At 33.8% G+C, this 21475-nt stretch overlaps 2 protein-coding genes across 2 annotated transcripts; one reads left to right on the top strand and one right to left on the bottom strand.

Moving 5' to 3' along the window:
• Positions 1 to 802: 802 nt before the first annotated feature.
• On the bottom strand, positions 803 to 9668 carry LOC104889648 (WAT1-related protein At1g68170). Its single transcript, XM_010674917.3, has 10 exons — positions 9527 to 9668; positions 8442 to 8647; positions 8202 to 8270; positions 6308 to 6424; positions 4094 to 4337; positions 3365 to 3523; positions 3085 to 3236; positions 2654 to 2758; positions 1067 to 1104; positions 803 to 946 (listed from the first exon to the last, which is right to left on the bottom strand). Exons 1-9 carry the CDS (start codon positions 9578 to 9580, stop codon positions 1092 to 1094), a joined length of 1119 nt encoding a protein of 372 aa, XP_010673219.2. The 5' UTR covers positions 9581 to 9668; the 3' UTR covers positions 803 to 946; positions 1067 to 1091.
• A 9274-nt stretch (positions 9669 to 18942) lies between these two features.
• LOC130590670 (uncharacterized) lies at positions 18943 to 21406 on the top strand. The gene is made up of 2 exons (XM_057393202.1): positions 18943 to 19177; positions 19506 to 21406. The coding sequence occupies exon 2, from the start codon at positions 19525 to 19527 to the stop codon at positions 20539 to 20541; it is 1017 nt and encodes a 338-aa protein (XP_057249185.1). The 5' UTR covers positions 18943 to 19177; positions 19506 to 19524; the 3' UTR covers positions 20542 to 21406.
• The last annotated feature ends 69 nt before the right edge of the window (positions 21407 to 21475 follow it).

Genomic DNA, 21475 nt, shown 5'->3' with positions numbered 1-21475 from the left:
CAAATTACAAGAGATATCACATTTCATGAAACAAATTTTTCTTTTCATTTATCTCCCTCGATCACCTCACTCAACTTCTCTTCCTTTCTTTTTACCCACTTGTACCATTCCCACCTCTTTCTTATCCTATGATCTACCTGACATTTTTTCTTCTACTCCTATTACAACTACAAATACTTCATCTCACACCCCTTTCTCTTGGGAAGAGATCAGATGAACACACAGGGCTGTGGAAAGATTAAGAATTTTATAAGCTTTTTGATACTTATGGACCCTATCTTAGTATTATAAGCTCTATAATTTTTTTTTTGGGTAGATCTTATAATACTTGTGGAAGATGAAGCTACTGTAAATTTTGTATATTCTTGGGAAGAGAAGATGAAACTAGGGTAAATTTGGTGTATTGTGCTGATCCCTCTATGATAATACAAGGAGCTTATATAGCACTTGTTACACCATGATATAATGGGTTTCTACTTAATATAGTGTGTTTTTGCATGATATAGTGGATTGTTCAGTAATGATACGTGCTTTTGACCACTAATGTTAATGTGAACCGGGTCCACGCAAGTTAGATTGAATACAAAAATTTCTATAAAATATTACTAAAATATCTATAAACTACTGAAAAATAATGCCTATATATTAACTGATGAGTAAAAAGCATAAATTAATGAAAAATATACATAGATTTATTAAAAATATGCGTAAACTAGTAAATATGCCTCAAACTAATACAAAAACGTCATGAATTGAAATTCTTATTAGTCATTAAAATGACTAAAATTCCCCTCAAGCAAGATGTTTTGTTTAAAATATATTAATATGTACTGAAGCTACTAAAATATAAATGTTCACTACACTAAACCATTCCAAAAAATACAATTCCCCCATCTCATTCTCGTCCACCAGGAACAGCAAATCACGAAGGCTCGAGATAGCATCTCTGCAAATAAATAAAGAGATAAAATATTATACGTTTATAATGATCAATATGGATGAATAAAATCATCAAAATATCGAATAAGTATTTTTTTTTTTGTAATTTTATTGTTTGGAAACGTACCAAATCAACCATCTCAAAATCCAACTTACACCAAGGTTCTGGAATAGAAAATAGAGATAAGAGAGTGAGTTGCATATTCAAATTTTAAAATATAATTGAATATCAAGAAAAAGAATTTTAGGTGTGAATTCCAGAAAAAAGATTGAAAGAACATAGTGAAGTATAGCCAAATATATAGCATAAAAAACAATATCAACAACATTATAAGAGTATAATTTTTACAATAATGTAAGTTTCCTTATGTATATTTCTCCCATCTCCTTAGGTTTTTCTCTTATCCGTTATTATCTCTTTCAAATAATGAAATATATTACTTCCTCCGTCCCATAATATAGTGCTCACTTCTCATTTTTCACAAGAATTAAGGAAAATGGAAGGAGTTTTAGGATTTCACAAAAACATATTTTAAGTCAATGTTTTTGGGTACTTTTGTCTTGGAACTAGTTTTTTTCTTCTTTTTCCTTTAAAATAAAATGAAAGAGCAATAAATGTTCCTTGAAATGGTGTAAAATAATAAATAGGGGCACATATTTTAAAAGAAAGGTAGAGGTATTTTGGAAAGTTTTATGTAGGAATGAAGGATAATTTAGTCCAAACAAATTGATAAAAAGGAAAATAGACACAATATTTTGGGACACCCAAAAAGGAATGCAAGCACTATATTATGGGACGGAGGGAGTACATATTTACAATAGCATAAGATTCTAATAATCATTTAATCACGCACCTTTTAAAAGAGCTTTAATGGACCCGATGCATAATGACTTTCTGTGCACCAAATTCCGTATAATATATTTTCTATTTTTAATAGTCAAATTTTGTATGATATAATCAACATTTTTGATACAATCAGTTTTATATGATATAGTCAGTTTTAATTTATCTGTTATAGTTAGATTTTGTGTGACACACACACACACACACACACACACACACACACACACACACACACACACACACACACACACACACACACACACACACACACACACAAACACAAAAGTGAGTTCATATGAAAATGCACACTTATATGAGAAATGAGAATAAATTTTACGCGATATAACTCTTATGAATAAGTGACGTAACGCTAATGAAAAAGTAATGTAATCCAAAAAAGAATATTAGAAAAAGAAAATCAAAAAACTTTTTTTTTGGACTCAATTTTTTAGGGGGTTTAATTCTAATGAACAAGTGTTGTAACTCTAATCTAATCGTGTGGTTGAGATTCATTCTCATTTCTCATGTAAGGAACATTCTCATGTGATCTTGCCCCTATATATATATATATATATAGTTAGCTATACTTTTTCCAGGGGTTTAGACAGTGACCAAGCAAAGTAAAGTAGAAAGGATTTGATCTCAAGTCTTAGGTGTCATGCACACAAGACTTTACCAAATTAAAATTAGATGATATCCACTCCACGCTATATATTCTTAGGCTTGTGCTTTTGGACTGAAATGAAACTGTGAAGCAATTTGTTTAAATTGAATTGAATTTCCATCAAGTCAGTCCTATATAACAGAGCCTAAATAGTGACCCATAAAAGATGATGTCAATGATATGTTTTTCTAATTCAGGTTTGATACCTTTCAATGACAGGTTGGGCAGCCGCTACCGCTGGCTTCTGGTCCTTCGATTTCCCCCAAACGACAGCATACAAGCCCAATAGAATTACCACTCCTCCTAATACACTATTACAATTTACACAAAATAATTATAATTAATAATAATGATGATGATGAAGAATATAAAGAGCCATATATATATATAGGTTGTTATGTACTCCCTCTGTATTTTTTTTATCTTTCTCACTTAGAATCTTGACACTATTCACAATTAGAGAGAAGATCTTTTAGATTTTTCTCAATATATAATAAAAAAATATAGCCATGTGAGATCTCTTTTCAATTATTATAATTTCTACTAATATATAATGAAAGATATTTAATGTAGAATAAGTGCATTGGTAAACGTGCAAAGTCAAAGTAGGAAAGATAAAAAAATATAGAGGAAATACCATCCAAGGTATAGTTTATCATCGAGAACAAGAGATCCCGCCAAAGTCACGACAATCAAAGAGACTGGATTGAAGATAGAGATAAATAATGGTCCCCTGATGCGGTTGCACCATGCTATTAAGGCCACCATCACTCCTGAACCTATTATTCCCTGCGTCAATATCAACAAGAAATTGATATATGATTATCTTTCAACCAACATCTATATATCGTATCTATTACAAATTATTAGGTACTCCCGAAAACACTTAAAATTGGTGGTATTAAATGTAAACTTACGGAATAGGCAACTGTGAGCAATCGGATATTCCAACCCAACTTCCACTGTTGTGGATCTCGTTCGACACATATCGCAAATATCACAGCTTGGACACAGGCCATCATATTCATTAGAGCAGTAGTGCCGTAAGCACTTGGAAAATTCTTAGTCATCTTTGCCTATCATATTCACCCAAATGTGGAACAATTAGTAGTATATTACCAACAATATAAAAATAGTACTTTATCTTTTTACCTGGCGCTAGAATTTTTACTTACCCAACACGTAGTGCTTTCAATAAGGTTTATTTTGCATGATAGTATATCGTCAATTATCCATGTGCATTACTATTCTCACCCTTTCTTTTCGTTCTCCTTATTTAAAATCTTTTTGTAAGAAAGAATTGTTCAAGGTAGATTTCATTTAAATGGAGGGAATATATCACATTGTTATAACATTTTTTTTAGGTAAAGTTGGTCTTAACTCCCAACAACACAAACTAAATATGATTACATGTACCACCATAAACTATAGCTAGTAGCTAGAATATTACGAAATATTGAACTTGGTGCAGCGCATATCATTAATGATACTGGAGGTAAGTTTTTTAGCCGACGACATGTACATGTCTTCTACACGTAGCATGACAATAACATATTCTACATGTACATGTCTTCTCTATCACCGGCCAAAATCTACCTTATTATTGAGAATTGTCTTATTTGGTTTAGAAGTTATTAGCTAGTTACCTGGATGATCAACCAAGCAGCATAACTGAAGCAGCCAGCTAATGCTATCAAGGACCCCATGACTTGATCTCGACCATCATGCTGACGTTCCACGTGTTTATGGGAGAGCAAATTGATCTTGGTTGACCAGATTTTCAGTTCTACTCCTTTGTAGAACGTCGTTAACATTGCCCCTCCAATTCCTAGTAAGGTCCCTACGATCTTGGCACGGCCGGGTAGGTGTTTTATTGTTACCTTTTCTAACCTATCAATAGATGTTAATCAAATTGTTAAGTTGAAATTTTTTAGTTTATGATGATTTTGTAATTATAAAAGTTATCCTTGACACATATTGTAAAAGTCGACATACTCCCTTGTTTTATGTTAAGATATATTATAGTGAGCTCAAACAATTTTGAAAAAGTTAAAAATTATTAAGGACGAAAACATAAATTTTTTTATGCAAAAGGTAAACATTAAGTTTGTATTACAAACCTTATAACATATTGGTGAGTGAGATAAAGGAATAAAAAATTAAACAATACATAATAGCATGCAAGATTTGATTTCTTAAAGTAACATCTTATAGGAAATTAGAGATGTAAGTGGACTGAGAAAAGTCCAAATTCAATTCAGTTCAATTCAAACTTGTCAGACGGGATTAGACTGAATAATGTTTGGATTAGACTCAAATTTCAAGTCTGAATACTGCACTTGGACTCACCTATTTGGAGTCCAATAAGTCCAATTCAGTCCAAAATATATATAATATATAATATATAATATATGATATATAATATATGATATATAATACATAATATATGATATATGATATATAATATATATATGATATATGATATATAATATATGATATATGATATATAATATATGATATATGATATATAATATATGATATATAATATATGATATATGATATATAATATATTATATATGATATATAATATATGATATATAATATATAATATATGATATATAATATACAATATATGATATATAATATACAATATATGATATATAATATACAATATATGATATATAATATACAATATATGATATATAATATACAATATATGATATATAATATATGATATACAATATATGATATATGATATACAATATATGATATATGATATACAATATATGATATATGATATATGATATATGATATATGATATACAATATATGATATATGATATACAATATATAATATATGATATACAATATATAATATATGATATACAATATATAATATATGATATATAATATATAATATATGATATATAATATACAATATATAATATACAATATACAATATATAATATACAATATACAATATATAATATATAATATATAATATACAATATATAATATATAATATATAATATATAATATATAATATATAATATATAATATATAATATATAATATATAATATATAATATATAAATATAATATATAATATATAATATATAATATATAATATATAATATAAATATAAATATATAATATATAATATATAATATATAATATATAATATATAATATATAATATATAATATATAATATATAATATATAATATATAATATATGTATAATTTAAAAAATTCTTTGACTTTTTTTTTTAATATTGGACTTTTTAACATCCCCGATCTTTTTTTTTTTTTTTTTACCTGAAGTCATAATTTTCACTTACCCTCCAAAAATACTAAGTGAGAATTGTAACTGAAAAGGAAAAATGTTACTTTAATCCTTTTTGACGCCTTTTGTATTTTGCAATTTGTATTTTATAAGATTTTAAAGATGTATGTAACTGACTTTGTGGAATGGATATAAGGAGTCCCATTTGTCAAATTTCAATGATTTAATCATGAGAAAATATTATAAACCTAAATAGAAAGATATATCATATACTAATTAGACTGGATTGAACTAGATTCAGACTCAAGAAAAAGTTTCGAATTAGACTGGACTCAAAAAAGTTTGGATTGGATTTGGACTCAATTTCTTGAGTCCAAAATTGAATCGGATTTGGATTTTGTAAAGTCCAATCCACTTGCACCGTACCCCTAATGGAATTCAGCAACTACAATTCAACCACTGCGCCAAGTGCATGCCACACTTAGTCCAATTATATTTTTGAGATTTAATTGCAGCAATTATTCAACAGATGTAAATAACGAATGGAAAATTGTTAATTGAAGTAATTGATCGTAAACCTGCAAGCAACCGCAAGGATGAATGTAATCGCCGGTAATATATTTGAAATTGCGGCTACGAAGGTAACAGACGTCAGTACAAGACTCTCCACGTACAGATTTAGCACGAGAGATCCCCTGCATTCAATAAACAACCAATTATCAAGCATATAGTTTATGATATGTAAATTTGGTATAATTTTTCTGCTAAATAATGTAACTCAAAGTTATGGCTCAAAAAGCCTATCTATACTAATATATTAAAAGGCGTGTCTAAAGAAGGAACGGTATCACGTAGCGCTCTCCCTAAGGGGGTTTTACTCCATGTAATTTACAACAATAAAAAAAAGTTTGAAATTGCATAGTATAGGGTTTGATCCCGAGACCTCAAAAACATATTCTAAAGTCTTAACCACTAGACCAAATAACATTTAGTGTTATCATCTTAAAGTATAATATTAATGAATGAAAATTTTCCTTACCTGGGGCATAACCCGGGCCTAATAACTAGTTACAATCTGAATAGTTGAGTATTTATTTATTTATTTTTATATTGAGAATGGATCGTTTTACACCAATAAAGATCAAATTGAGGATAAATTTTTGAAGATTAATAATTGATTGAGAAAGTGGCCGGAACTAAAGCTTCCACTTTAATGCTAATTAACGGAAAAAAGGGCAGGAAGGTTTGGTAGAAAAGGTTGACATTTATTTCGATCTATTTTTCTTGCATTCTATTTGGTTTACAAAGTGTATCTATGTCTAGATTAGCTGTATATAACCCATTGACAAAATAAAATTAAAGAGAAAGTAGGCTTGGCTCAAAAGTGTTTAGTAATGTTATGCATTTGGGGTTTAATAGAATTTGCTGTATGTTTTCTTATGCTTTTAACAAATGTATTCTTACAAAACACATTTATGATAGTTTTGTAAATAAAATAAATTAAAACCATCCACTCGTTACACTTCAAAATGTTTTGGGTGGACTGAGTTCACAATAATTTATTTTGGACCCAACCTGGATTTATGACACAAAAACTGGCTATATTGGGGAAAAAAACGATTATACCATATGAAAACTGACTATATCAGAAAATTGTCTATATCATACAAAAAGTGACTCTATAAAAGGTAACTATATCACATAAAAACTGACTAAACCAAACGAAAATTGAGTATATCAAACAAAAATTGAGTATATCAAACAAAAAATTGAGTATATCATAAAGTTTTCAGTGCATAATAAATTATTGTACAACCGGTCCATTTATGTTTTTTGCTTTACAATTTTACATCACCTCCTTTATAAGTGTATTAATTTGCTATATTATTAATAACATGTGCATTAGGTTTGGGTATAAACTAGTTAAAAATTGTTAAGTTCTATGTCTTGAAATTTCGTCAAATTTTGTTCTCACAGGCCCGCTCGATCGGGCGTCCATCGCGAACTACGACCAGGCGAACGTCACCCGATCGGGCCCGAGACACAAGCATTTTTGAAAAAATTGACCGCCCGATCGGGCGGCTTAGTGGTTTTCGATTTTTTTCGTTTTTGAGTTATCTTTTAGGGTTTTGTACGGGGTTCCTTTGCTATAAAAGGGCTTTCCTGGTGTTCATTATTTAACACATAACTTTTGAAACACTTTTAGCCTCTATTAATTTTAGGACTCCTTGTATTATTATCTCTAGTTTTTCTCCATTAAAGTGAAGAAGCTCTAATTCCCATCTATGGACGTATGCTAAATTTGAATGAACCACGTAAATCCTTGTGTTCTTTGTTTGTTTATCTTTATTGTTTTCTCAGCTTTATTATTTCATTGATTTTTTATTCCGCATCAATCAAACTATAATATCGTGTTTTCTAACAAAAATAAGAAGTTTTAGACCAACAAATGCTAAAAAAATGAGACTTAACCCTAATAGTCCGCAAAGAAATGCCTGGCCAAGAACTTTCCAAGTGAGCTTTGGCTTGGGTGTGATGTTCCTGAAAACGCCAAAAAATATTATATTAAACTGATACATAAATATTAAGGTAAAATATTGTTGTTTCCACTACTCGAAAAACAATAAAATTATGGGTTTGTAACCACCATTTCCAAGAATAGAAAATATAAGATAAAATTAAAGAATATAGAAGCAACTTAAATCAACAAACCTATCCATGTACAAGGCGAGTGGAACAGTGAAAAGGGCGGCAGCACAAAATCTATAGGCGACTAACACTTGCAAGTTCATCCCGTCATTTGAGGCTAGTTTGGTTAGAATGTTAACACCAGCTAGAGATATTTGAACTATCAACATCACTATCACTGGTGTGATTGTCTTCACCCAACGATTGGCCATAATATTTCCACACAAATGCTAATTGCAGCATAACATGACAAGAGGAACTAATAAGTATAACAATTAAAAATACTTAAAAAAAGTCAACAATTAGACAATGAAAAATTTCATCACATTTTTAGGCCTAGTGTCTTTTGAGCTGAACTGAAACGAGTTGAACACAAATAGATTAAATTGATGAAATAAAATAAAAAATATAACCAACATGATCCAAATTAACTACCTACTTAATATGTCCACCTAAATTTTTTCTTACTAGATATACCAATACTTAAAGTATACAAATCCTATATTATACATCACTCGGGTATAACATATATCCAAAGTTATATTTTGGAGCCACTGCAATGTAATAGTTACCGAACTTTCACCCCTATATCCAAAAAAAATTTCCTTATTAATTTCCAGTGGTGTATATATATCTAGAAATTGTAAATCTATACCACAATCAAGCTAAGGACAATTGACCAATGTGGTGTTGTGGGTAAGTTTATCCTACCACTAACCCACTACATGAGTGTCAACTTAGTATGTGAGCAAAGGTTATTACTTACCTCCCTCAAAGCTGACACCAATACTAATTATATATACTCTATTCGTTTTAAAATATAAGACATTCACACTTTACGAAAATTTTCTTTGGTCACAAATATCTATCATAATATGATAAATAAAAATTATAAAAACTTATACAGTTTGATTCGACATGAAAAATGCTATAATAACATTAATTTTTTAAATTTTTATCCACGTAAATTGAGTAATTAACCGTCACAGTTCGACCTCGAAAATCGTGCGTGCTTTATATTTTGAAAATGAGGAAGTAGTGTTTATTAAAACCACAAAATTACAACAACAAAATAAAGTAAGTAATAGCAAAAACAATATAAATTTCACCTCCACTGTTAGAACTGCGTCGCCACCACACCTCATTACCACTATGTTCTCCATAACCAAAGATTTCCTTAGTAATTCTAACTTAGGCTATTTTCGCTAAGTATATTGTGAGCATGAAATTCCACCAAATAAAATGCTTATATTATGATATAGTATATTTCTTTATGCTTTCTCTTTGTTGAACTTTTATAGTACGAGTATCACTGTTATGTGGCAACTGGCTACTGTGTTTTTTTCCCCTCAGTTATGAATTTTCTTTCCCATTGACCTCAGAGTATGATCTTTCGTTCTTTTCCATTGACATCGACTTTTCCATTTCTATTTTCTACACGACTCCTAAAGTCTTCTGGTCAATAATTCTTGAATCTAGACCCATCATTTATTTGGGGAAATTAGCTAATATCGTACGTAGTAGTCTTCGAGTCTAGTAGTTTACTCCGATCCAGAGTCTAAAATCTAAATCTTTAATTTGCCTCATTCCAAAACAAGATTTCCCGGAAACAGTTAAACAATTTAGACCAATTAGCTTATGTAACACACTTTATAAACTCCTCACCAAAATTCTGGTACTAAGGCTCAAACCTCTAATCCCTAAATGGATATCACCTAACCAAAACAGTTTCATAAAGGGGCGGGGGCCTGAGATTAACCTAGTAGTGGCATCTGAGGTGCTTCACTCCATGAGCAAGAAGAGAGGGAAATGGGGATGGTTTGCACTTAAGATTGACCTGGAAAAGGCCTATGATCGTGTTGAATGGAGCTTTGTAAGGGAATGCCTTCAGTACCATAATCTAGATGATGACTCGATCGAACTAATTATGGATTGTGTATCCAAAGCCTCCTCATCGGTGTTGATAAATGGTCGGAAATCAGAAACATTCCTGCATTCGAGGGGCCTTAGACAAGGAGACCCAATGTCGCCATACTTATTTAATATCTGCCTCGAAGCTCTATCCCAATTGATACACAAAGCGTGTCATAATAACCAGTGGACCCCGTTTGGGGTGGGTAGAAGTAAGGTACCAGTGTCCCATCTCATGTTTGCAGATGATCTCTTACTCTTTGGTAGGGTGGATGAAACCACGGCCTTCACGGTTAGGAACATACTAGACCACTTCTGCACGATATCGGGCCAAAAGATTAATGAAGGGAAGAGCAAACTAACCTTCTCCCCAAACACACCTGAGAATCTACGCAGCCTCCTCCAGGACACTCTTAATGTGAAAGAAAAAGATTTGGGCCTATATCTGGGCCTCCCAATATCTCACAAACGACCAAATAGAGGCCAGGTTCAATTCATTGTGGAGAAGGTAAGAGCTAGGTTAGCCAAATGGAAAACTAGCTATCTATCTAGAGCAGGGAGACTTTGTCTTATCCAGTCAACTCTTTCCACCATCCCGGCGTACTATATGCAAGCCACTGAGCTCCCATCACAAACCCGTAAGGACCTAAACCAAATTTGTAATAATTTTCTGTGGGGGGAGGAGGACCAAAGGAAAAAACTCCATCTGATAAACCGGGAGACTACCTGCCTCCCAAAGGACCATGGGGGGCTTGGAATCAGGGATCAGGGTAAAATGAACTTAGCTTTTATGGTAAAGTTAGGATGGAAAATGTCCCAGGGACCTTCTAATCTAGCCCAAGAATGCATCAAATCAAAGTACATTCATAGAAACCATGCTACAAAATTCACCAATGGATCGCATGTGTGGAGACTGATTGGGAAAGGGTGGGACTTGCTTAACAACAATTGCATCTGGAATATAGGGAATGGCAAAACCATTAGGTTCTGGTTGGATGACTGGCTGGGGATAGGACCATTGAGAAAACACATTGAGGGGCCTTTAAAGGAAGGGGAAGATCAGATAGTATTAGCGGATGTTAAGATTGAGGGGGGCTGGGATGTATCAAGGGTGTCTATCCTCCTTCCTGTTGAACTCTTAGATCGTATCCAGAGCATACCCACTCCGTCCATTAATCGAAATGACTTACTGATTCCATCCTTTGTCACCCATCAGGGGTTTTCCCTTGCTTTAGCGTACAAAGCCCAACTTCCACGTACAGAACCCATAAGTGACATCTCCTGGGTTTGGAAAGCCCAAACGGAACCTAAATTAAAGATTTTCTTATGGCTCCTGTGGCATGATAGGCTGCCACACAGGACACTTCTCACAATTAGGAAAATTATCCAATCCCCAACATGCCTTAGATGCCTCTCCTCTCCGGAAGATTCCCAACATGTGATTAGAATGTGTAGCGAGTCAAAGGCCCTTTGGCTTAGCACTCCAGCCCTATCCTTACCGTCCATGCCTTTTCGTCCTTGGTTGCAGTTAAATTTAGAGTCCACTATCCGTTTTAAGGGTGTGGAGTGGGCCATACTCTTCCCCTATATCTGTCATGAAATTTGGAAAGATCGAAATGAGCGAATATTTAGGGCAGCTACAGCTGCGGGACCCACCACGATAGTATCCAAAGCCCTTGTCAATGCGCGGAAGTACGTATTAGCCATGCCTAATCTTAATAAATCAATTTCTACATCTGTAAACCATTCGGGGGGTACCCACCCAAATCTTTGTTCTTCCATGCAGGTAGATGCTTCATTTGTTAGTCCTTTTAGACCTTCGGGCTTGGGGGGGGTGATTACTGATACTCAGGGGAGCTGGACTTTGGCATTCCAGAGGAAATGCTATGCACCGGATGTACTCTCAGCTGAGTTATTTGGGATTTATGAGGGCCTCCAGATTCTATATCAGAGATCGATAGCCTGTACTATATTATTTTCAGATTGCAGGTTAGCGGTGGAGCTACTTCATAACAGTGAGATGTCTGACAGGTATTCCAATATTGTTTTCTTATGTAGAAAGTGGTGGACCATGATGCCGAACCTGAAGATTGAGTTTCATGCAAGGAGTAGGAACAAGGGTGCTGATGAAATGGCTAAGGCAGCTAGGAGCTCCGTTGTAGGATGTAATGTAACTAGGATGTTTCCCCCCCCCCCTAGTTATTGTATGAACTATGATACTATGGTTTGTAACTGATTATTAACACTTTTTATATATTGCTCCTTGTTCACCAAAAAAAAAAAAAAAAAGGTCCCTTACGTAAAGTTTATGTTAGAAGTGTGTATGAATTGTGATGACTGAAATTAATGCTTGTTCTACAGGTCAAGACACCCTGCACTAGTAGGACAGCATACTCTTTCCCATGAGATTAGCCTATTAGGACGCTCTTTGATAAGGAGTCATTTCCAGTCCATAGAAAGACTCTACACCTTCAAGTTCATAAACGTTCGGGCATCTTTCGAGTCTCCCTCACTTGTTGAAAGGTGGTAGCAACAGCATCAAGAAATCCAATTCTTTTAACTCTCTAAAACTTTAAAATGCGTATTTAATACAAGGGCGATAGTTTTAGGACATGCAAAAAAGAAAACAAATAAGTAGAACATGGTTGTTGTCAAGTTCTATTCCTAGAAGACTTTGTATGTTGAATTATCTCAAGAACCCAATTAAGAACAATGAGTTTCAGAGAAACACAGGGGCAGACCTATTAAGGGTCCTGGGTGGTACGTGCCCCACCAAAAAAAAATTGGATTCTTTTTACTTTTAACATTCAAGCAGATTTTTACAATAGGTTAAAATTAAAATGCGCGCAATAATTGCATATAATGCAACTTGCTCTAGTGGTTCTTTTAGTAACATGTAATTGCTGTTGTCGCGGCCCGCGGGTTCGATTTCCCCTACACGCATTTTCAGCTTTCTTTTTTTTTTTTTCTTTTCTTTCTTATTTGCTTAATACCTTTTGTTTTGTTTTGTTTTGTTTTTTCTTTTTACTTCTTACTCTTTCTCTTCTCTATTTTAGCATTTTTTTCTTCTCCATTTTGAATCTTCATTTCATATTTTAAATAGTATCCATCTTCCTAAATTCTAGTTCTAATTTTAACCATTTGTTTTGTTTGTGATATAACGATTACTTTTTCTTTCATTTACAAATAAATGCAACAATTTGACTTCTGACATTATTCAAATATATTAATTATGACCAAGATTTATTTACAAATATTTAGAAATAAATTTTACTATTTAAAATTTTGTTCTGATTTCTATTTACATTAAATAAATTTATATCAGCTTATAAACTTTAGCAAAAATTTGAAATAAAAGTTGCATCTGTTGATGAATGTGAAAGTCAATATGTTAAATATACTCAAAATGGAGATAGTATTTAATACTTAATATTATTTATTAAGGTTGTGAAAATTAAAGTGTTGCATTGTTTTATAATATGATATTATTGATTTTTCTTTTGTAATTTGGTGCCCCACCAAATTCGAAATCCTGGATCCGTCCCTGGAGAAACATATCATTCTCTATGTATGCATGACATTCCTACTTAATAGTATAGGAAAATATACCGAGGAATGCATATAAAACAAGGTTTTGTTTCGCATCGAATTACTAGGAAAAACGCGTTAGAACATGGTGCGGGAGTAGCAAAATCTTTTTGGTGGAGCACCTCTTCCGTTACCCGAAAACTCCCATTATTCCTCTTATATCGTATTACACTCAAACTCTACAATGCCGTAAATGGTAATGTATCAAAGCTCATATGTATTATAGAGCATATATCTAACACACACTTAACTATAGATAGGGGTTTAAGTGGCTTAGACCGGATTGGACTTTGCCAAATTCAAATTTAGTCCAAAGTTTTTGCACTCGAAAAATTGAGTCCATATCCAAATTGTTTTGATTCCTGTTCGATTATTATATAATATTTTTTTCCTGATTTTGTTTCACAATGTTTTCTTATGATTGAAATTTGAAAATTTTATTTATAAAGTAAGTTGCATACATATTTAAAAACTGTAATAAAATGCCAGATTGAAAAATATAAGACTCGACTAGCTAGATTAGACTTATTGGACTTTAGAGGGTCAAATCTAGTTCAAAGGAAATTATATATGGTGATTTTTCATTAGCCTTGAAGAATACACTTGTCTTGCATCTATTATTTAGTTACAAAGGAAATGAAGGTGTAATTCCATATAAATATATATAAGACTTAAGTTTGTAAAAGAAAAAAAAAACAACAAAAAAAGTATGAAATTAGCTAAGGTTAAAATAATATTTTTGATAGATTTGTGAAAGGAGTAATAAAGTAATCTGATTTAACTCTCTCATCAATTTTTTTTTTTGGATAGAGAGAGCGAGTCACTAAGGCAAATGATCGATGATATAGATGAAATTTCATTCCAGGTCTTGAGCATCACATCCCAAAACTTTAAAACCAACTAAATTAATTGACATCCATACTCTCTCATCTAATTGATATGGATAACTTTTTGTTTGTGGATACAATAATCTCTTGTAGACAAGATCAAGTAGAACTAATGACAAACATAGTTTCTTGAACATTTGATCTCTTAATCTAACATATAATGTTTCCGATAGGTCACCAACAAAGTAAACTTTGTAATCACTCGCCCCCTTCTCCCTAAACTTAGTTTTCTCCCTAGCCGCCTCCTTTTTCTCCTCTTTTCTTTTTTTTATCAGATAGGGCTGTTATAGGTAATTTCATCCATGGTACGCCCCTTTTTTCTTTTTTTTTCCCATTTTTTACTTTATTTTTTAATTTTATTGAATAAATTAGTATCTCTCTACGAGAGTTTCTCGATCCCCGCTATGGGAATTTTAGTCTCTCTCGTGAAGATCTTCTTCTTTCTTATGCGAGCTGTGAGTCAGGGTTGTTTGTCTTTAGGTATGAGAAATTGTTTTCATCAGTTAAAGTTCAAGACTATCAACATGAAGGTATTGGAAACTCGGATGCGATCAAAATGGCTTGATCAAGAATGCTTTTCCCGAAATTATATCAAAATGATAAGACATCTTCATCAATAGTTGCTTGATTCAGCAAATACAATGGAATGCTCGATCTTGTTTATTGTAGTTTCTCCTAAGACGAATTTGATTTGATCTTGTTTTATTGTATCTTGTTTTTCTTTAATACCTATTGTAGATATCTGATATTTCTCGTTATAAAAAATTTATAATGTTTTTTATTCTAAACATAGAAATTATCAAACATAATAACTCTCGTAATAATATTATTAGTAGATAAATTAAGAAAATATATTGTTTCCTAATATGTCCAATACCGTATCGCATATCGTCTCATGATGGTAACGCCAACGTCTCATAAACGACACAATTAGCTAGAAAAATAATTCAATTTTTTTACATGATCACCATTACTTTCGGCTCAACGTACATCAGTTAAAAGGAACATCATTCTTTTCAAATTCATTAAGAATCAATATAAAAATAAGGATCATCATAGTTTCCGAACCTCTTATCACATATACATACGATATACCAATGAAACGGGAACATTATTTTTATTTGAACCCGTTCAATATCAGTTGAAGAACGTCATCCTTTTTAAATCTCTTGTTACACATATCAATCCGATGGAAATGTACTTTATTTTGAACATGTCAAATAAATATTACGAGTACAAGAGACACGATGCTATGTGAACCATTCGCCAAATTTTGTTTGTTCCCTGCTCAATGCTCATGTGGATAATACAATCCAAACCACTAACATAAGCTACGATGAGGGCTTTGTCTAATAGTAATGGTGGGTGGTGGCTCTCTGTATTATCTTGTTGCCAAAAAAAAAAAAAATCTTCTGCCAACTCATCACCTAAAGGAAAATCGAAAACCTTCAAAACTCATCTAGCTTCAAGACTTCAACTTTCTTTTTGGAAGATTGACGCGAGTATTCTATGTCGTCGGGAAAACAAAAAACTATAATTAACTTGGCGAGAAAGGCTTGGTAACCAACGGTTTGAGTCCAAAAAAGACTCAAACACCCAAAATAAAACATAATGGTACCATTATAACATGACATTGGTATCAAATTGTTATCAGGACTGGTACCAAGGTATCAATATTTTCGGAGAATGGTACCATTATAACCTAGCATTGGTACCAAGCAAATGTCAGCCACACGCGCGTGAAATCTTCTAACGCATAAAATGACCAAATTACCCCCGTTTGAGTCCCCTAAGAGACTCAAACGGTTGGTTGCCAAGACAAGCTCTTAACTTGGCCACATTCTTTGACTAATCTCCTTCTTAGTTTCTTGGAAAAAAAATCTCAGTTGTCCGATTCAATTTATGTTCTTTTCTTTCCATTTTGGACTGTATAACGAAATCAGCCCGAAGGACAGATTGATTATTCATCCACGGGTAGAAATACTAGATTTATTGTGACATATCATGATTTATGGGAAGACAAATTTCACCTATTCCGATTCTAGTTCTAGTATATATGAACTAGCTTTATATACACGCAATATGTTCGTTAATTTCAAAATTTGTTATTTTATTGTATACTCTATTCGTACTATAGTTATGATAACACTCAAGATGTGAAAGATTAAAATAGTTAGATGAATTTAGATATATTAATTCGCTAATGTGAAAATTCTAACAAAGGTTATGAGTGATTTTCAATATTAATTTTTTCGAATGAATTTTGAACAAAATGAATAGACATAAGAGTATCAAAGATAACGAGTTTTTCAAGCTTTTTAGATGGACTCATGTATACTCACTACAAGAAAAGGCCCAGTCAACGACAGCTAATTAGCGACGGCCAAGAAAACAGTCGTTAAACATGTTATCAACGACGGTGTAGAGCCGACGTTTGTACCGACGGCTTTTTTAAACAACAGCGTTGGCTTAAACGGTCGCTGATATCAACGACGGTTTTAAACCGACGGTCATTTGACTTTTTTTAATTTCAGAAATTTTAGTAACTGGGCGACGGCTCTGAACCGTCGGTAAAGATATTGAAGCCGACGCTGATATTTTACGACTTGAACCCACTCCTATTCAAACTCCCACAATCCCGAGAATATAGTCGTTACTCGTTCGTTTCCTCCCTTCTCTCAAACAACCTCCCAGCACTCAAAAATAAACTCCCACGCACTAAAAAAAATCGATGGCGAATCTGCCATTCCGGCGACCGGCGACTAAATACTGCACTGAGAAACATCGCCGGCGGTAATTCCTTCTCTCAAACAACCGCTGAGAACTGAGAAAAACTCCCACGCACTGAGAAAAACTCCCACGCACTGAGAAAAATCGCCGGCGGATCTGCCTTGAAGGCCATTCCGGCGACCAGCGACTTGAGACCGGCGACAGAAACATCTTGCCGGCGGTAATTCGTACAGCTCTATGTTTATTTTTAATTTTAATTTTTATTACCCTAAAAATTGAGTTTTTGGAATTGAAGGACTCCGCCCTACCGCCGCTGACTCTGCCGCCCTGCCGCCGCGTTTGTTGTTCTCTCTTCAATCCAATCCGTAACTTCCCTCTTCAATCTCAAGTTTGTTTGTTTGTTTGAGTTTAATTTTTGTAATCTCAAGTTTGTTGTTTGTTGTTTGTTGTTCATGTTAATTTGTTATTGTTATTATTGTAATCTGCTGCTCTGCTGCTCTGTTGCGACATAACATTTCTATTAATTCTACTATTCACTAGTCACAACTCCCTGCATTTCTATACAAACATCTTCAAGTAGAAAGTTACTCAACCCCACCCATATCTAATATATACCCCTCACCCCCTAATACAAAAAAAAGTAATTAGCAAGCTAATTGATCTTTAAAGTTGGAAATTTCCTCAAAAATTGGAAGTCTTCTAGGCTTTAATGGACCCCATTTGGACTCAAGATCCTCAAGCCCATGAATAAACTCATCCTCCAAATGTAGGCTCACGATGTTGGACAACAAAGGAGGAGCTTGCTTTATAAGACACATGCCCAAGTTGCAGGCCTTATTTGCATCCGGGTCAATCATTTGGGCCTTTCTATAAACCACTTCTGCTGCGATGTAGTTTGTCTTCTGCATGTAGGCCCAGCCCAAGTTCCCCTGTGGTCCAAAAAGAGTATCATTAGGCTAATGTAGATCTAATTAAGTGTGATGAATAGATTAGATTATAATTATTGTAGACATGTAAAAGAACTAAGGGGATAAATTTCATACCAAAATTCTAGAAGTTTCTTGTTTAATAGAAACTTGAAACTTCTTGCCGTGAGATCTTGCAGCTCATCTCGTCTAACCTAAGTAACATAGGTAATGACCATCTGTATTTGTAACATAACCCTTATCACCCTATATTCCAAGCAAATAGCACAAGCACGATGAAACCATATTATGGCAATCTATCATACTATCACTAAGAATCCTGATATAATCATCTCATACCCACCAAACACCTATGGGGCTCTGGAAACTCTTACGATGAACCTGTATCCAGTATCCTAAACTCTTAATTTACTTTTTGTGATATAAAAATATAGAAACCATCTGAAACCGTTCAGACTGATTTTTGTCAAGCTATTCATGTCATTCAATTGGTATAATTTTACATTGGTTTTGTGAGTTTAGGACCCGTTTGGTTGGTGGATTTCATGAGAGGAAAAGAGAATCATTGATTTTTTTTAGATAGAATCATTTATCTAATTCTGTTTAAGTGAGTGTTTGCTTTGTGAATGTAGGTGTCCACACTCCATTGTCTCCTTGCCGTCAGAGAGTGTCGTGTCTCTATTGTGTCCTTGCCGTTGGATTGCCCTGCCGCCTCTAGGTATGCTTTAATTTATTAGTTTATAATACTTTGAAGGTTAAGTTAGTGTATTAATTATCACAATAATTTATATGATGGTTTCTTTATTAAATGTTGTAAAAGTTAAAAACTATATTATTATCACAATAATTAATTTATTGCACATTCCTTTATTTGTTACACTATTTGAAATATTTATCTTTTTTTTGACATATTTGTTTTTGTGGAAAAAGTTTGGATAATGTTATAAATTTAACTTAAGTATTTAAATAAATATGTTTGCATCATCATGTATGTAGAATTGTACGTATGTGGGTTGTTAATGACTATGGTGATTGAAATGATTTAGAATTGTAGAATTGGGCACCATGAAACGGAAGGAGCGTTGGTGGATGTATGATAGGTATGACAATGGGCGTAACTTGAGGCCCGAGTTCTTGAGGGGGGTTGATGAATTCATTGAATTTTGCAAAGCAAATCCTGAAAGCCCAGGTTTGGATGAAGTTAGATGCCCGTGTCCGAAATGCAAGAACAGACGTATGCATGATGCAGACACGGTTAAAGTTCATGTGTATAAAAAGGGATTTATACCTGATTACTACGATTGGTATTCTCACGGTGAAGAGTTACCTCGATCCACACATGAGCCATCTAATCCATACCGTGAAATGATTTTCGATGCTCTTGGGAATAACCCAGAACCGTCCAATGTTGAAGAGCCTAGTGGAATGGACGAGGAGCCTAATCCTCAAGCAAAGGTGTTTCTCGACCTATTAAAGGCTTCTGAGGAACCATTGTACGAAGGGAGCTCCATGTCCGTGTTGGAAATGGCATCTAGAATAGTATCTCTAAAGTGTGAGTACAATTTGCCACATAGGTGTGTTGATGCGTTTGCTTCATTAGTGAAAGAAGCAATACCTAACAACAACAACATGAGTAACACATTTTACGATACGAAGAAGATTTTGGAGGGATTAGAGCTTCCCCACGAGAGAATTCATGCGTGCCCCAAAGGTTGTATGTTATTTAGGAGAACTGATGCACACTTGGACAGATGTAGAGTGTGCGATAGCGACAGATACAAAAGGACTTCTAAGGGGTCTTTAGTTCCAATGAAAGTTCTCATTTATTTTCCAATCACACCGAGATTGCAAAGGTTGTATGCAACAAAAAATGTTGCTGAAGAAATGACATGGCATGCCAAAAATCAAGAGCCGAAGACAAAATGGCTCACCCTAGCGACAGTGAAGCTTGGAAGCATTTGGATAAATCCTTTGACGAATTTGCATCTGAGCCTAGGAATGTTCGTCTCGGTTTGTGTACCGATGGGTTTGGTCCACATGGAAAGTTTGGGGGTCAGTATTCATGTTGGCCGGTCATCTTAACCCCATACAACTTGCCGCCATCGATGTGCATGAAGAAACCCTTCATGTTTCTTTCGTTGCTCGTTCCTGGTCCTAAAAATCCGAAGGGAAATTTGGATGTATACATGCAACCCTTAATCGAGGAATTGAAGCAATTATGGGATGTTGGAGCAACAACTTATGATATTTCTAGGAAACAAAATTTAATATGCGTGCTGCCATTCTTTGGACAATAAGTGATTTTCCTGCGTACGGTATGCTATCTGGCTGGGCTACAGCTGGGAAAAAGGCATGTCCTTACTGTTTGGACAAATCTAAAGCTTTTTGGCTCGACCATGGGGGTAAAGTTTCTTGGTTTGATTGTCACCGTCAATTCCTACCCCTAGATCATCCTTTTCGTAACAACAAAGTAGCTTTTTGCAGAAATAAGGTTGAAAAAGGGTCTCCGCCACACATCATGTCTGGGGAAGAGTTGTGGTCATGTGTTAAAGACTTGCCAAAGGCTACAGATGGGCCAGAAGCACTTAATACTTTGAAAAAGTTGAAAAAAGGGTGGTTCAAACAAAGCTTTCTTTGGGAGCTCCCATACTGGAAAACTCTCCATCTTCGTAACAACCTTGACGTCATGCACATTGAGAAAAACTTTTTCGACCAACTAATTCACACAATTATGGATGTGAAAAAACAGACATCAGACACTATTGCATCCAGAAAAGACATTGCTAAATTGTGTAAAAGGCCTCAACTTCATGTTACCAAGGATGCGAACGGAAAAGAAACTCCACCAAAAGCGCCTTTCGCACTGGACATAGCCCAAAGGAAAGTATTATGCAACTGGGTGAGAGATTTAAAATTTCCAGATGGTTATGCTTCCGACTTAACAAGATGTGTGGCATGCAGTCCGGTAAGCTGCACAGTATGAAAAGTCATGACTGTCATGTCTTCATGGAAAGAT

The sequence above is a fragment of the Beta vulgaris genome, chromosome 3 (genome assembly GCF_026745355.1).
Source record: "Beta vulgaris subsp. vulgaris cultivar EL10 chromosome 3, EL10.2, whole genome shotgun sequence".
Taxonomy (NCBI): Eukaryota; Viridiplantae; Streptophyta; class Magnoliopsida; order Caryophyllales; family Amaranthaceae; genus Beta; species Beta vulgaris.
The sequence above is the reverse complement of the archived record's forward strand: the minus strand, read 5'-3'. Positions and strand labels throughout refer to the sequence as shown.

Coding starts and splice junctions, on each gene's coding strand:
- LOC104889648 (XM_010674917.3), bottom strand. CDS start 9,580: ATGGAGAACATAGTGGTAATGAGGTGTGGTGGCGACGCAGTTCTAACA. Junction 8,648..9,526: donor ACGCAGTTCTAACAGTGGAG/GTGAAATTTATA, acceptor TGCTGCAATTAG/CATTTGTGTGGAAATATTAT. Junction 2,759..3,084: donor GATAAACTATACCTTGGATG/GTATTTCCTCTA, acceptor AAATTGTAATAG/TGTATTAGGAGGAGTGGTAA.
- LOC130590670 (XM_057393202.1), top strand. CDS start 19,525: ATGAAACGGAAGGAGCGTTGGTGGATGTATGATAGGTATGACAATGGG.